This window comes from Cynocephalus volans, chromosome 2 (assembly GCF_027409185.1).
Source record: "Cynocephalus volans isolate mCynVol1 chromosome 2, mCynVol1.pri, whole genome shotgun sequence".
Lineage (NCBI taxonomy): Eukaryota > Metazoa > Chordata > Mammalia > Dermoptera > Cynocephalidae > Cynocephalus > Cynocephalus volans.
Window position 1 is genome coordinate 198,468,872 of NC_084461.1, and position 16,859 is coordinate 198,485,730.

The 16,859-nt window shown below is 37.3% G+C and overlaps 1 protein-coding gene across 1 annotated transcript in view; it reads left to right on the plus strand.

The window, feature by feature from the left end:
- Positions 1-16,859, plus strand: part of CORO1C (coronin 1C) — a 74,719-nt gene that overhangs the window by 44,971 nt on the left and 12,889 nt on the right. The window contains exons 3-4 of the mRNA XM_063085524.1: positions 3,655-3,777; positions 16,266-16,395. Coding sequence (XP_062941594.1) covers positions 3,655-3,777; positions 16,266-16,395 — 253 coding nt within the window. The remainder of the gene's footprint in view (positions 1-3,654; positions 3,778-16,265; positions 16,396-16,859) is intronic.

Below are 16,859 nucleotides of genomic sequence, written 5' to 3' on the forward strand. Positions count from 1 at the left end.
GTGGTATTGCTGGGGTGGACATCTTCACCTCTGCCTGTTACCAAATTGCTCTCAAAAGGAATAGTAACAGGATATTCTGTAATCAGTTTATATGACTTCCTCTTTCATGACATCCTCACTAGCACTTGTATTTAGACTTTTAAATTGTTGCTGGTTTTGATAGGTGTAAAATGTTACTTCATTGTTTTAATTTGCAGTTCCCTAATTACCAGTGAGATTAAATATCTTTTCATGTATCTGTTGGGTTTTTAGGTTTACTTCCTTGTGAATTCTCTGCTACTTTCATCTGCCCCTTATTCGTTAGGTTGTTGATTGACTTTGTTGGGTATGTTTGTGGCATACATCCTTTCCCAGTCAATTTTCTTGCTTTTCTTTACAGAAGGGCCCTGAAACCTTTTAATTCTGATCATATGCCTTTCTACTTTACATGTTATCATTGTCTAATATTTTATTTCTGCCTTATTTTTATCTGTACTCCAATTAGTCATTGTTACTTCTCTTTCACACATTAAATACTTATTCGTATTTCCCATATTTACCATAGTGTTTTTTGCTTGCTGTTGTTTTGGTGTCTCAGTCCTTTTTTTCTAGCTCATTTTCTTTTCCTGAAATGAGTTTTTGAACTTAATTTTTTAAAATTAATTTTGAAATTCTTTGAGATAAGTCCAAGAATTTAATTATTTGAACAAGGGTCTGTCTGTAAATGGTAAATTCTGTGTCTGTCTGAAACATCTTTTGTTTATTTGCCTTTTTTTGGTCATTACTCTTGAATGATAATTTATCTGGATATAGAATGCAAGGGTGATTGTTTTTCTTAGCATTTCTAAGATTTTTTTTCATTTATTTGTTTCTGTAAATGCTTTTGAGAAGTCTCCTCACCATTAGTCTAATTACTCTGTCTGTAGGTAATCTGTTCTTTCTCTGTGATCGCTTTTGAGACTTTTCTCTTTGTTTTAAGTGTTCTAAATTACACTAGGAAGTGAATAGATCGGGATTTATTTTTACTTACACTACTTGGAATTTGTACCTCTTGATTCTAAAGACTTAAGCTTTTAACTGAGCCTGGAAAGTTCTTTATTTTTTGCTTCTGTTCCATTCTCTTTATTCTCTCCTTCTGGAATGTCTATTTAAATGTGCGTCAGACCTCATTCTTGCCTTCCTGTATTAGAATGTTTTAAATTATGAGCTATCACATATTCAAAAGATTAAGTCTATCTATAGTTTAAATAATAATTATATAAAATAGAACGAATACCTGTGAACCCACCACAACCAGCATGAGCAGTAGAACATTTCCTGGGGTTGGAGCTCTAGAGGTGCAAGTGAAATATCCATTTCACATGGTTTTTATGGGGATGCAGTAAGAGAATTAGGCAAAACCACCTGGCTTAGGCTTAGTAGGTGTTCCTTCATTAAGGAGAGACACAATCAGAGATGTGGTAGAGTAGATCCCAACATTTGTTAAATTTAGGATAACATTTATTGAGCTCTTAAAATGTTGGGACAGTACCAAGTTCTTTACCTTGATGGTCTCATTTAGTCCTCACATCAACTCAAAAAACAAACTATTAGCATTCTAGTATTACAGATGAAGAACTGAGGTTGAGAGGTAAAGTAATTTGGCCAAGACCTCACAGCTAGAAAATGGCAGAATCACGACTCCAGCCTGGGCAGTCTGATTCTCAGCTGTTTGTGCTTTGCTGCCTGTGAGTGACCCAGATAGCTCCTTCTTAAAACAACCAGATTCTATCTAATATGGTGTTCATTGGCATTTCCTTTTTTGAAGTCCTTTTTGATGATGTATTTCATGAGATCCAAACTGGGTTTAATTAGTTAAGGAAAGGGGGACGATGTGAAGAAATCTAAGCCCTGGATGTGTAGATAGGGCTGTCTTAAGGTCTCAACTCAGACCTCACCTTTTTCAGATATAGAAAATAGACTGAGATGCTCTAACATATATGTCTAATATGAGTTCCAAAAGGAAGAAATAGAGTAGTGGAATTCCCCATAAAAGAAAAGATCACATAAGTTTTTTCTTTGCTGTTCTTCTATCCATTCTTCTCTTCCATATCTACTCAATAAACGTTTATTCAGGTAATGAAACAAACAAACAAATAAACAAACAAAAAACTCACGTTTTTCAGCAGAAAGCCTTCCCAGAAACTGTGACTTCCACAAGCCTGGTTGAATGTCCTTCCTCTGTGTTCCTCCACCTTTGTGCCTATCATTGTGGAGTGTGTCATGTGCTTCATTGGAATTGGCTGTTAAAATGTCTCTGTCCTCTCACTGGACTCTACACTCAGCCAGGACAGGGCTGCCCTGTTCACATCTGTATCTCCAGTACTCACAACTGTGTCTGGCCCATAAAAATTCACAAATAACATATTTGTTAATTCTTAATGATGGAGTAAATTACTGTATTATCCTAGAAGAACTAATAATAAGAGAGTTTTTTATTGATTGATTATTATGTTCTGGGTACAATAACTAAATTTTTTACATACTTTACACAGGTAACTGTAATACTGAGTTGTGATTTAACTAAAAACATTCTCACTTAATCCTCACAGTAATCCTGGGAGGTAAGTATTATTGCTTTTTATTTTACAGATGATGAACTGAAGCTTAGAGAGGTTATGTGACTTGCTTAAGGTCACCTGCTGTTTAAGCAGTAGAGCTTGGATTTGAAACCATATCTGTCTGACTCCAGAGCCTGTCATCTTTGCACTTTAGCATACTGTCTCTCTGGAGATTCCCACAGTCAAGTCAAATTGGATAAATCACAGAATTTACTGATCGTGAAAAATTGCCAAGAAGCTTGCCCCCATGTTGGGACTATTTGCTATAACAAGAGAGCAATAACAAACAAAATGGGTTCAGTTATGCATTGCAGTGATTCGTTTTTATGCACCACTCTTAGAACGTATACAGCCTTAGCATGGACTGGCAGTAACCTGTTTAAAAAAGGAAGTAACTTTTATTTATCTGTTGTTATAATAGCATTTGCCTTTGTTGACACAAAAGTGATCTGATCGGCCAGGTTGGCTTGTTAGATTCAAATGTGTAATATGAGCAAATTATGATAGCTATTCATGACTAACATTAAATATTTTATTCTTAATGAGATGTGGAACTGGATAATGGGGTGAGGTTTAAATTGGTGTTAATTAGACTGGCTGGCTGGCATTTCTATTGACTGAAGTCAGTGGAGAGACGACATTAAAATGTAGTGTGCCCCTTTAGCCCCTAAGCAATAGCTAAAGCTTCTCTTTTTATTACTTTAACTTTGCCTGCTCACATTGCTATTCATTTCCAGAACTATTAATTTGTATATTTGAGGATGTTATCTTACTGTATTAAGAGTTATATTTCACGTTTTGAATAATTCCAAAGTTTGGGGTGTTTTTTTTACAATTTATAATTTGGTTATTGTAGAATTGTATTTTGGTAAAAAGACTTTTATATTTTCTTTTGCTGTCTAATAACGCACTTAAGTAAAATCTTTGTGGTTCCATGAAAGTTGACATTGACGAATGTCATCATACGTAGACAGTTGAGAGTTTTAGGTGGAGGTAATAAAGGAGAAATGGGCTTGAGAGAACATATAAACTGTATGGCGTTGATGTTACATAATAGGTTTCTCTCTACTTTCAGACTGGTCGAATTGACAAATCCTACCCTACGGTATGTGGCCACACAGGACCAGTGCTGGACATAGATTGGTGCCCACATAACGATCAAGTCATTGCCAGTGGTTCAGAGGACTGTACGGTTATGGTAAGTTCCAGGGTACTGCATGCACACAGGCCAGTGAGACTCACTTTCTGCTTTCAAAAGTGTGTGTGTGTGTGTGTGTGTGTGTGTGTGTGTGTGTGTGTGTGTGTGTGTAGAAGCTTGAAAAGCAGAAAATCATAGCAATTTTGAGTGTTGATTGAATTATACAAGGATTGAGCTACTTGAAAATTTAACTACAGGTAAGCCTTTTACAAGCCCTTATATCAAGAGGTTGTCTTTTCCTCTTTTGTGTGAGTGTGTTTGTGTATGTGCTTGTTGACAGTTGATATCTGCTTTCTCAAGATTTTAGGGAAAGTAAAATGACTTTCCAGTAATTCTATAAATGCTGTTTGACCATACGACTCCCCCTCCACACACCCCAAAAAAGGAGAGAAAAAAACTGCTGGCACAAACTGTATATTATAGTGAAGTAAGATGACAAAGTTTATACAGATAAAACGGGATATGTATTATGTGTTGAGAGATAGTAAGAGTTTCTGTAAGTGCTTATGTCCAGCTAATGTTAGAAGCCATGTTCTGTCCAGTGAATCCTGGCTAAGAAAATTCTTTTCATGACTATACACAGACAAACAAAACACTTGAAAATAAGATTTTTACATTCCCTCATTTAGATTGCAAAATAAGGTTATATATGAAACCAGGCTTTGGGGTACTTTTTAATGCATCTTATTATTGATTGTGATCTGCCTTAAAATGTGATTATTGGTTTGGATCAGTTTTTAATTCCAGCCCACAATATGCTGAAAAAATTAGGTATAAGCAGAGACAGGATTACTGCCCCTGAAATAAGTGAAGATAGTCCCTAATTAATTTGTAATTTGGTCTTACACATATCTGGTATAGAGCCTGGAAAACCACAATACTTTTATTTTCCTTTTTGTTGTCATGGACTAAAACATTGTTTGGAAGCCTGTATTAATTAAAATTACTTTACATAAACAAAAATTAATTTCTGAACTGTGTCATTAAAACATTTACCCACTTTTCCTCATGGGCTTTTGGCTGTGATCTCATAATTTTGGCAGCCAAAACATATTAAAGAAATATGCTGCTGTTAAAAGGAATTGTTCTGTTTAATATGCCTTGCTAAATTGATAATTTCAATGGCTGTAGACACATTTTGCTAAGGGAAAGGAACATTATTTAGACCTGATACGAAAATCTTAAGCTGAGAATGTTAACGTTTTTTATGAAGAAGCAGGTTTGATCCGTCTTTTGCTCTCCCTGTCTCTAGCACTACTGGTCATGTTACCTTTTTTAAAAAAGCTTTTGTTTTATAAAAGACACACAGAAAAACACATTAAATAGTTCAGTGAATTAAGTTCAATAAAAAAGTGAAAAGTAAATTGAGTTAAGTGACTTATTTCACAGTGAACACCCTGTAACCACCTTCCAGGTCAGGAATTGGACTCTCCCAGCCTCTCAGACTCCTCCGTGTGCCCGATTCCCCTTTTCCTCCCTCTGAAAGTAACCACTATCCGGACTTCTGTAATACTCATTTCTTTGCCTTACTTCATGGTATTAATCACTCAGGTGTGCATCTCTAGACAGTATAGCTTAGTGTTTCCACTTTTAAAAATGACAAATCGTTTTTGAAGTCTTTCTTAATTGATAGGTTCCTCCTCCATCCTCTTCTTTTCCTTACAGCATATCTGCTGAGGGGCTCTGACTTTTGACTTGTACTTTCCAGCCATCTGGATTTTGCTCATTGCACCCTCATGGTGCAGTTCAACATTTCTCTGTCCTCTGCATTTCTTGTGAATTGGCAGCTGGATCCTCAAGTGTGGTCAGATTCAGGTTCGATCCCCTTGGCAAGACTGTTGCTAGCATGTGCTCTTCCATCAGGAGACACGTGATATCATGATGTCTGCTTTTCATTTGTTGTTTTGATTTGTGCAGCTACTGGTGGTCAATGCCTAGATCCAGTAATTCATTAGGGGTCACAAAATGATGATATTAAATTCTGCCATTTTGTTTTCAATTTTTAGCTGGCAAAATTTTATAAGATAATGCTCCTTCTTGCTTACTATTTAGTTACCAATAGTATAGTTCATATAGGAAAACAGGATAAATGCTTGATTCTTTCCTTTTATTTGCCCAGTTTTCAAGATAATGAATTGGATTTCTGTCACCCTCAGAAAGTGACCAATTAGGGTTTTTTTTCCCTTTCATTTCATTTTGAACTCATGGATTTGAACATATTTGAATCCATTACAGTTCTTATCTCAAAGCTCAGATTGTCCCGTCTTTGCCAACGGGTACCTCTTCAAGATTCCCAAGTCCTTTTGAATTGACCCTTGTAGTCTTTGATAGCTTCCTTGATGTCTGATAGGTTAAGTTGTTTCAGGCTCGCCTTGGACATCTCTTGCCCAGACCATTTTTTCAGAATCAGCCATTTCTTGCAGTACCCTGGTTTCTTTTCATGGAAAATGGTATTTCTAGATCACAGTCTGGGTGATAGGATGGTCATTATGACCATGGTGATCAGTGCTTTTAATAATCAAGGAAATGGGGCAAGAAAATACATATATGTTTAGAGATATAGTACCTTGTGATTTCATCCTAATATTTCCAATTCAAATTCAGAACTATATTTACTTAACCTCTTTAATATTACATCTTTTATCTCTTTTCTTCCATACTGAGAATCCTGGTTCTCAAGGATGCAGAGGATGAATTAGAATATTCTAATCTATCTTATTTGCTTTATCACAATATATGTACAACAGTCCCAGAGTGAAAATACTATTACCACCACCAATTATTGTTACTGAAAATAGTTAAACAAACAAACAAACAAACAACTATTTAACCCATGCTATCTTTATTCTCCTTCCATTTAAACATTATGTACTCTGTATTTCCAATACCACATAGCTGTTACATTCCACAGTCTCTCCTGTCTTAGTTCTACAAGTAACTACATTTAGTGCTTTCCTTCAGTCCTTATGTCAATCTTGCTAGTCATTTGGATCATCTGAAGCTTGTTCTCTGGTACATTCCTAAGGAAAGACTCATGGGAACAATGTTCTCTTGAGTTCATATATATTGATAATAGCTTGTTTGTGATCTTTATACTTGAAGGTGAATTTTTCTGGATATAAAATTGTTGGCTTATAGTTATTCCTTGAGTATCTAAATGTATTATTCCATTTTCTTTCGACATAAAGTGTTGCTCTCAAAGTCAGGTGATTAATTTTCTTTCCTTTATAAATAATATGCTCTTTTTGTCTAGATGTTCATGCGATTTTTTTGCTTAAAATGTACTTAATTTTACTAGATATTGATGGTCATTCTGAGTAGGTGTTCCTACGTACATGGCGTGCTCTTTCAATATATGTTTCGAGTTTTTTTTTTATGAAAGTTTTCTAGAATTACTGTTTTTAGTATTTGTTCTTTTCCTTTGCTTTGGTTTTCTTCACTGGGGACTCCTGCTTTATCTTCTTTATTTATGTTCAGTATTTGTCAGTTTCTCTCCAACTCTTTTTTCTTGTTCTTTCCTTTACAGTTTTTTTTTTTTTTTTTTTTTTGCTTTTGCTTTTGTTTTTTACCTTTTATTTCTTTTGGGGGCTTTATTTGTTGTGCTGATTTTCTCTGTGTTTTTGCTTGGTTAGATTTCATTTCTAAAGTGATTTTTCTTTTATTTCTGTTTTTTCTTGATTTCTGTTACTTTATTTTTTGAGTTTTTCTAGTTCTTAATTACAATATTTTATGTCATATTGTTTTCTAATGTCTTTTTTCTCATTTTGAAATAGTATAGTTTTTAATCTTTTTTTGAACATGTCTTTTTCGCATTCTTATATTGTGTGTAGGGATGTTACTCTGTGCCTTATACTCTTTTCTTTTTCTTAATTTTGAGATTTGACCTTGATCTTTGGTTTTGTTTTGTTTTTGCTTGTTTTTTTTTTGTGCGTGTGAATTTAGTTTTCCCAAGCTTTTTAGAAGGAAGGTGGCTTGGTTCAGATAGCTGTTCTAAATTGGCAGAGATCCCTTTTCTGCCATCTTCAGGGTAGTAATTAGAAACATGGTGGTTACTTGCTTTCTGAGATTTTCTGACGTGCTTTTATTTGGCCTTTCTCATTTCTTTGTCCTTTTTATTTCTATCCTGCTCAGATTTGATTCTCTGGAGTTTCTGCTTAGTGTGGGGCCTATCCTGGAAGGGATCCCTGTCTGGTTGGTTTTGAGAATACCAAAACCATCCAGACAGGGTCTAGATTGCACCTGCCCCTTCAGACCTTCCTTGCAGGCCCCCTGTGTTCAGCTGCTATTTGAGACAGCAAAACTCCTCTCAGTTTCCACTGGTCTCAAATTGGCCTGCTGTTCTCAGGTCTTCCAGGTGCCCATTGCTGCCCCCCTCTCCCCCGCCCCCCCCTCCAGCACCAGAAGCCAATTACATGCAGGTCATGTGGCTGTTGGTGGTTTGCCTCCATTGCTTGCATTTTGGGGTTATCACCTAGTTTTGTATAAATATTGTCTCAATTTTTTTTTTATGTGCTTGCTTTGTCTTTTTATGGAGGGACATGGGAAAATCCCCAAATTATGATGCTGTTGAGACCACCGTCTTCCCAGAATACTATAATGTTGCCCCTTTCTTTCTATTGCCAGAGTGAACATTTTGTAAATTAAATAATGCTTTGGGATAAATCCTCCTAATTTATTTAAAACCCTTGAATATGGAACTCATATTTAAGTCACTCTTTAATCACTTAATGTTCCCCAAATATGTTGTTATTGGGTAATTGAAGCATTTTTAGCTTAGCAGTTGAAATGAAAGTTTAAAGAGATATTGGATCTTCTTCTATACTACCTGCTTCTCAATACCCAATTTTCCACTTTGCTTTTCTAAAGGTAAAAGTGAAAGAAATTGAATGGTTTCAAAGAATACCTTTTTGTTTTATTTTTTTTAACAGAAAAGCACTCTGTAGTTTCTCAAGCCTAGGCTATTGGTAGTAGTTCAGGAGCTACTAATAGTAGATAGTATAACATGGCCTAGATCTAGTAGAGGAAGGATACCATGAAGAGCCCAAGATTAGGAGTTCTGGGCACATGCAGGTTGCTTGAATGCTCTCAGCCTCTGTTGCCTTACATAAAAAATGGAGATATAGTAGTAGTAGTAATAATAATAATAATGATAGTGCCTATTGAGAGGATCAAAAGGAAGGTATAAATGTGTAATGAGTTATTTTTTGTAATGAGTTTTTTGTTTTTTTAAAGATCTCAGTTGGCTTTATTGCAATTCTAGAATTGGACAGCACATCATTACATAAAATAGAGTAAGTGTTCCAATGAGCCAAGCAGAATAGGTTGGTTTTATAGACAGAAGAGACTGAAGAAAGCTGTAATGAGTTTTGATGTGTACTTCTAGTAGATTCATAGCAGCAAGAATATCTTTAACAGACATTTGGTAGAAAAATACAATAGAACCATTTTATCAAATGAACTGTAAAAGGATAAAATTAATTTTAAAAACCTGCTTTTTATAATTCTTATAGTATAAGTCCGTTAAGTCCTAAGCATTTAAGCATTGATTTGTTAACTTTGTGAGCATTGACTCAGTGACAGTGATGTCACTTTAATTGCAGTTTTAGGAGAGGGAATGCCAACCTTAAGATACATTTTCCATCTTTTACAGGTGGCTTCCTTAAGCAGCCTAAAAGCAAATTATATCAACACAGTTTACCTTTTATGTATCACTTTTTGAAGCAAGTTTTATACCAGTAAACAGCAGTTATATAAACCCTCCTGCTGGAAGTTTCACTGTGCTCTTAGGTTTTCCAAGTTTTTAGTACTATGAGCTCTTTTCTTCTACATTCTCTTCACACAGAGAGTTTTTAAGATTGTGGCAACTTAGTATTTTACTTGGGGACATTTTTTAGCTCCAAGAAAATAATAGCACTTTAAATAATACAAAGGGCAGCCAAGTTAAGTTTAGTGAGTGATGTTAGGTCAACATTGCCCCGTATCTGCAGGGTTGTAATCAAACACAAGTGTAAAAAATGGCTAATGCAGACAATGGGATTGCATAATTGATTCTTCCAGAGTCTGGGAGATGGAAAAATCTTGCAGACGTGACAGCCTTAATGGTTTCTGGCTATATGTCCTGAATGGTCCCAAATTAAGTTTAAATGGACCCTTTCCCCCTTCTCCTGAATCAGTCCTATTCTCCTGCAGAAATCAACAGGATTTACTTCCATTGTAAATTTTCCTAATATAGTTTTTGCCTTGAAATAAAAATGGAAGTGATGTTGTCATTCCTCTAAGTCCTTCAGCAGGGCTTTATATGATTTCCATTTTGTACAGGTTGCATCTGAGCCACTTGCCAGTGGATATTACAACCTTGGCAGATCAGAATCCAATATTCAGTTCTTGATTTTCCCAAACCCAGTGTTGCTCTCAGTGTGCTTAAAGGTGTTTTTTTTCCATTGTTCATTTAAGAATGTCCTGACCTCTACATGCTACCCTGTGGGGTTACTGGATCAGTGGTTTCTGTAGGGGATTGTGCTCTTCTTCCTCTCTATTAAGATCATCTCTTTCCTTTATTTTCCCTTTGGAACTGGTTTCCTTAGCATTTTAAAAATATGGTCTTTTGGGGGATTAGCCCTTTTTACAACTGTAACTGTAATGCCTACCTCATTAGCAAGTTCATGATTGATGATTAAAATGGGGAAGCAGTGTCTGGGAACACTTGGTGTGTGCTTTAAATTTGCACTGTGTTTGAAAAATAAAACCATTAAACTCGTTGTACTTTAAGATTGCTACTTGAGAGAAACCCAAGTTTTCTAACTTTCCTCTCTTTTTTCTTATTGAATTGTTCTCTCGAGCTGTTCTTTTTCCATATCCAGAGTTTCACATGTGAAAAGGATGCCGGCGATACAGGAGTTCTGAACATGTGCTTAAAGTTGTTTTTTTCCAGAACCACAACAGGTTTTCACTGATGGATTCACTTTTTCATCTGGGAGCCCTTGGGACTGATTGTGTTTTTGTCTGTTATTATAAAACATTGCTATAGTAATGTGATGTCCAAATAGGAAATTTCAAGAGTACACAGCATTATTTAAAAAAATAAATAAATAAAGTGGGAGAGGGGATAACTCGTAGTCCCTGCTGTGCTGAGATGCCCACTCTGGGCCAGGCACAGGATGTGTATACCTGTTATCCTCTCTACTCACTGCATATGTTTTTGAGAAAGCTGGTTGGTATTAGAATACCTACCAGTCTGTAGCTACAAGCAGAGAAAAGCTAATGGGACTGCGTAGAGATCAGATCTGACCTCACTATGCTAATTGGCCCAGGCATAAACTAGAGCTTTTACACGTATGATATCTTGGATGTCAATTAGTTAGTATTAAGTAGTTGGATAGAGTGCTGAATTAATTTGAAGACAAAACTCATCCCACGAATTCCTGATGTTCTTGAGACCTGAAAATATATGTGGGGTCGCAGTGGTCATAGTAACAGCAAGAAAAGTAATCCTGAACCTATAGTAGATGCTTTTTTTGTCAGGCACTGTTCTAAGCCTTTAAATGCATGATTATATTTAATCACTGTTAACAGCACAGTAAGGCAGGGCTATGGCCCATTTAACAACTTAGGAAACACAGGCTCAGAGAGCAGTTTTGTCAAAGATCATGCAGCTGATAAAGGGCATGGCCAGACCCAGATCTGTCCAGCACCAGAGCCTGTGCTTTTCTCCCTGTTAGCTGTATTTCCTATTACGGGTAGCGCTTTGGGTATGAAAAACATTTTAGCTCATTTGACCCTTCGTGTAACCCCTTAGTAAGCATAGCCAATGCTGGCCCTGGTATCAAACTGGGAAACGGAAGCTCCCAGAGTGAAATCTCTTCTTAATACTAACATGGCCATTTATTTAGTGTCCCAGCTCTGACAGTAACTCATGTCTTCTGACACACAGGCCAGTGTTTCAGATTATACACAAGAAGACTAAACATGTACCAGTTTGTGTTTTTGCCCTTTGTTGTCCCTGAGCTGCAGGAGGCAAGACCTTTTCAGTCTAAAGTGAAGGCCATTACCCAGAAGTAGCAGAGAACCCTAAAGAGGGCAGAGACCCACATGATGACAGTCCTGTGAGTAGGACCTGTGGGAACCATCAGAGGATGTGCGTGCTTAGCGTAAAAGGACTTATGGATCCCCCGGCTCTTTCCACAGCCCACAACAGAGATACCACCACCTTTAGTTACCAGCGGACCCAAGATTTCCAAGGTCTTTTCATTTCTTTTCCAGTTACTTTCTCCCCCTGCTGTTAGTCCCCATGCCTGTGCCATTACCTTTTTGACTCTGGTGCTTTTCCTGTCAGCCCCCCTGCCAGCCTCTTCGGAGCATTGTTTAGATGCTGCATGCACTTTTTAGAATATCATTTTATGCATCTGTGTTTTTTTATTTTGAATCTGGATACTTGATTTCCTTTTTTCCCTATTCCCTTCCTTCTTATCTTTTACCTAACTCCTGTTCATTCTTAGAGGCTGTTTCCTCAGGGAGCCTTCCTGGGTGGACCTAGCTTGGCTAGCGAGAAGGTGGCACTTGTATTTTCATTCAGCACTCGGCTTCTGCCAGCATAGCCTTGGCTACACTGGGAAATTTCCTCGTGATAATACAAGTAATAACAAGAGCTAACACTTACTAAGTGTCTGCCTCATGCCAGGCATTACTCCAAATGGGTTAGATTCATGTGACCATATTAGTCCTCAAGCCACCCCGCTGAGGGTAGCTTAATTATTACCCCCATTTTATAGATGAAGACACTTGCAGCACAGAAAGGTTTGGTGAATGTCCCCAAGGTCACACCTCTGATATGTGGCAGAACTATCAGTCTGGCTAGAGTCTATTTTCTTAACCACTGCAATGTATTGTCTCTACATTTTGGGGGCACTTTTGTACATCAGGCTCTGTTCTAAAGGTTTTATTAACTCATCTTTTCCCCAACGCAAGCCTAGGAGGTAGAGGTGCTGATGTTTCCTTTGTGCATTGTGATGCTGTTTTCTCAGGATCATCACAATAAGTGGCCCTGGAGGGAGTTGAACCAGGGTCCACCTGGCTCCAGAGCCTACTGTGTAATCCTCTACACCACACCACTTGTATTTGCTGTCTTTGATTTTCAGTCTAATAGAAAGAAGTCTCTGCTTTCTGTTAGACAGTTAACTCCTCAACAGCAGGGCCTGTGTTTAGTCACCTGGTACCACACCTGCCTTGTAGTAGCCACTCAATAAATGTGCATGAGTGAGTAACCAAGGTAGTAAAATGGATCAGGTGCCTGTATTAAATGCATAAACCTAGTTGAGGAAACCATTAACATCTGCTGAAAATGAGGCAAAGAAGGAGCAGAGAGTTTCCTCATTTTAAAAATTATATAGTAAATGTTTTGCTCCATCATTAAAATTTCCTTTCATTCCATGATGGATGAAAGAGAAGCTAAAGAAAGGAAAAGGTGACATCCCATTGTGAGTTTTGTTTTGCCCTCATATTAAAGGTTGGAAATGTTGATTATAACCAAAGCCTCCCATCACTCCAAGCCTCATTAGGGATTTCGAAAATGCACTGTTTAAGTAGTGATCAGAGTCAGGCACAAGTTTTGCAGTCCTTGTAAGAAGTTCGTGGTTAGAGTGCCATCTGGAGGTGGCAGGTGGTGTTAATCTTGCAAAATGCATTTCCTGTTGAGTCACTGAAGTCTTATTTCATAATTGTTTCTCTGCTGCCTTCATGCTTTGATCAAATCAGTAGTCATTATTTTCTGTTTTTTAAGTTCAAAATTTCAGTCCTCTTTTATATTCATATAGTGAAGTTCAATTTGGAGTTGTTTTACTAGTCGTAAACCCTTGAATAAAAATAGTGTGTGTCAGGATGAAAGCAAACATAATTCTTGGGGGAAAGCAGATGCCCACACTCTCCCTGGGGAGGGAGAGGCATGGTTCAAAGTCTGTTGGGCAGGGAGAGGCTGTGGTCTGGGTGAGGGAGAGGAAGAGGCAGGGTAAGTTTTCCTTTTGCCTTCTATGCTTGTTTATTATACCTGCCTTGTTTAAAATTTGCTGAATGATGGTGGGTTAAGGGGAAATTAAGTGATGTCTTAAGCTTGCGCCCTCGAAAGTCAGGTTTATTTTGCTATGATTTGTGTAAGAGTTCTATTTAGCCTGGGCAGAAGTTAGCTGTAAAAATGAACGAATCACTCAACTTGTGACTTTTTCCCACTGTTCACGACGGCAAACTTTTTGTTCTCATTTTTTTGCAGGACAACAGACTGAGCTGAACCCTAAACACTCATCTAATCCAGATCTCTGCCTTCCACTAAGCAATTGAAAACAGACAGTTGTTTGTCTTTCTTAAAAATCCCCACAAAGGAAAATTTTGTTTTTCACTTGTTCCACAGTTGAACTGGCAGTTCTAAATTTTTCATGAACTAGTTCCTTAAAATGTTTTTGTGAACTAGTTCCTTTAAAATAGTTTTATAATTTACTTATTTTAATCCTCATATGTAAAAAGATAATTATTTTAAACTTCAGCCTTTTCACAAACTTAAATATTATTTAATATCTGATCTTCTATAGGGTTCTTGGTGCTACTTAGCATGATCCAGTCCTTTTCTTCTTAGAGGGTGTTTCTGTTTCTTAACCTTTTAAAACCTCAGCCTTCCATTGTTAAACATAATATCTCTTGTTCCTTCCACTCTGATGCTTTCCCCTATCCCCTTCTCCCTCTGCTGCCCAGGCATGTTCCCAGTTAAGATACGGTGAATGTTCTGCATGTCTTCACTTGTCAAGAGGGTTTTAAAAAAAATAGCGTTATTGGGGCCAGCCTGTGGCTCACTCGGGAGAGTGCGGTGCTGATAACACCAAGGCCACGGGTTCGGATCCCATATAGGGATGGCCAGTTTGCTCACTGGGTGAGTGTGGTGCTGACAACACCAAGTCAAGGGTTAAGATCCCCTTACTGGTCATCTTTTTGGGGAAAAAAAAAAAATAGCGTTATTGAGATATTATTCACATAGAACTCAACCATTTAAAATGTATTATTCAGTGAGTTTTAGAATATTTACAGATATGTACAACCATCAACACAGACAATTTTACAATATTTTTATCACTCCAAAAAGAAACCTCCTATCTTTTAGCTATCTCTCCCCACCTCTCCCCCGCTCCCCAGCACTATGCAACCACTAATCTACTTTCTGTCTTTATATTTTTTCCTGTTCTGGATATTTCACATACATGGAATCCTACAATATGTGGTCTTCTGTGTCTGGCTTCTTTCACTAAGCATAGTGTTTTCAAGGTTTGTCCATATTGTAGCATGTATTAATACTTTGTTCTTTTTTATGGCCAAATGACATTTCATTGAATATGTCACATTTAGTTTAGCCATTTGTCAATAGATGGACATTTGGGTTGTTTCCACCCTTTGGTTATTATGAATAATGCTGCCATGAGCATTCTTGTACAAATTTTTGCATGGACACCTACTTTCATTCCTTTTGGGTATATCCCTAGGAGTGGAATTTTGCTGAGTTATATGATAACTCTATGTTTAATCATTTGAAGAACTGCCAGACTATTTTCCAAAGTATGAGGACTGCAGTTTCTCTACATCCTTGCCAACAGTGTTATCTATCTTTCTGATTCTAGCCATCCTCGTTGGTGTGAAGTGAGATCTTGTGGTTTTGATTTGCATTTCCGTAATGACTAACAATGTCAAGCATCTTTTCATGTGCTTTTTGACCATTTGTATATCTTCCCTGAAGAAATGTCTGTGTACATTCCTTGCCCATTTTTAATTGGGTTATTTGTTCTTTTATTGTTGAGTTGTAAGAATTCTTTATATATTCTAGATACAAGTCCGTTATCAAATATATGATTTGCAAATCATTCTCTCCCATTCTATAGGTTGTCTTTTCACTTTCTTGATAGTGTCCTCTGAAGCACAAAAGTTTTAAATTTTGATGAGGTCCAATTTATCTTTTTTTTTTTTTGCAAGATGTTTTGTATAGTTCATGTTACAAAAATATTAGGTATATTTTCATTTTCCAAATGTAAAATTATGGGACATATGTCTTAAAAACTGCACCATCCCCTTAAGAACCAGACTTAGCGACGGGTTTTCACCCCAGTGCCTCTTTTCATGAGTGCTTCAGTCATTCTGTGTTTTTCTTCCAAATTTTTTGTCCGTTCTAACTAGAGAGTTTTGAACTTAGCAAAAAATTTAAAATAAAATCCCAAATAATATTAAGTAAAAGCTGAGAGGTAACATTTTGTAGCCCTTTTTGATATTGATATTCTGATCTTTAATATCATACTACATTTCAAAAACAACTGAACACAGTTGTTTCACAATATTCTGCCTTTCATCCAAATACCATTGTATGTTCTGTTTCTGTACAGCAAGTCTTTAAACTGGATGGTCACAGTAAATGTGATCATGAAAGGTGATAGTTTTCATATGCATCATCTTTCTTCCCTCTCTGACAGGTATGGCAGATCCCAGAAAATGGACTCACCCTTTCTCTGACTGAACCTGTGGTGGTTTTAGAAGGCCACTCAAAGAGAGTTGGCATTGTGGCCTGGCATCCGACAGCCCGCAACGTGCTTCTTAGCGCAGGTAGGAGCTCAGCAGCCCTCCCCGTGGCCTTGCCTTCATTCCTAGTGGCCCTGTGTGTGGAGGGAAGCCACAGGTGCAGTATGACGCTGTGCAGCAGATGACTAGGGAGCCGTGGTCAGCAGCATCCAGATGCAGAGCGGGGGCGGGAGATGTGTTTTAAGGCCACTGTGACAATCCGATGAAAGCCATGGACTTCCTGCTTAGAAAAGTGAACAGATATATACTTTTTTTTGCCTATAATTTCAGCAGGTTCATGCTTCCTGCTGCCTGCCCCTGCCATGAACTACGGTTTTTGTTATACCTGATGTAGCAGAAGGAACACTGGTTTAACAGAGCCCAGGTTCTGTCTCTGGTGTTGCTGCCAACTTTGGGGTGATCCCTGTCAGACAATTATCCCTCTTCCTTTTAAAAAATACTTTCATTTTTTCCCCTTATATAAATAGTATATGTATATTATACAGAAT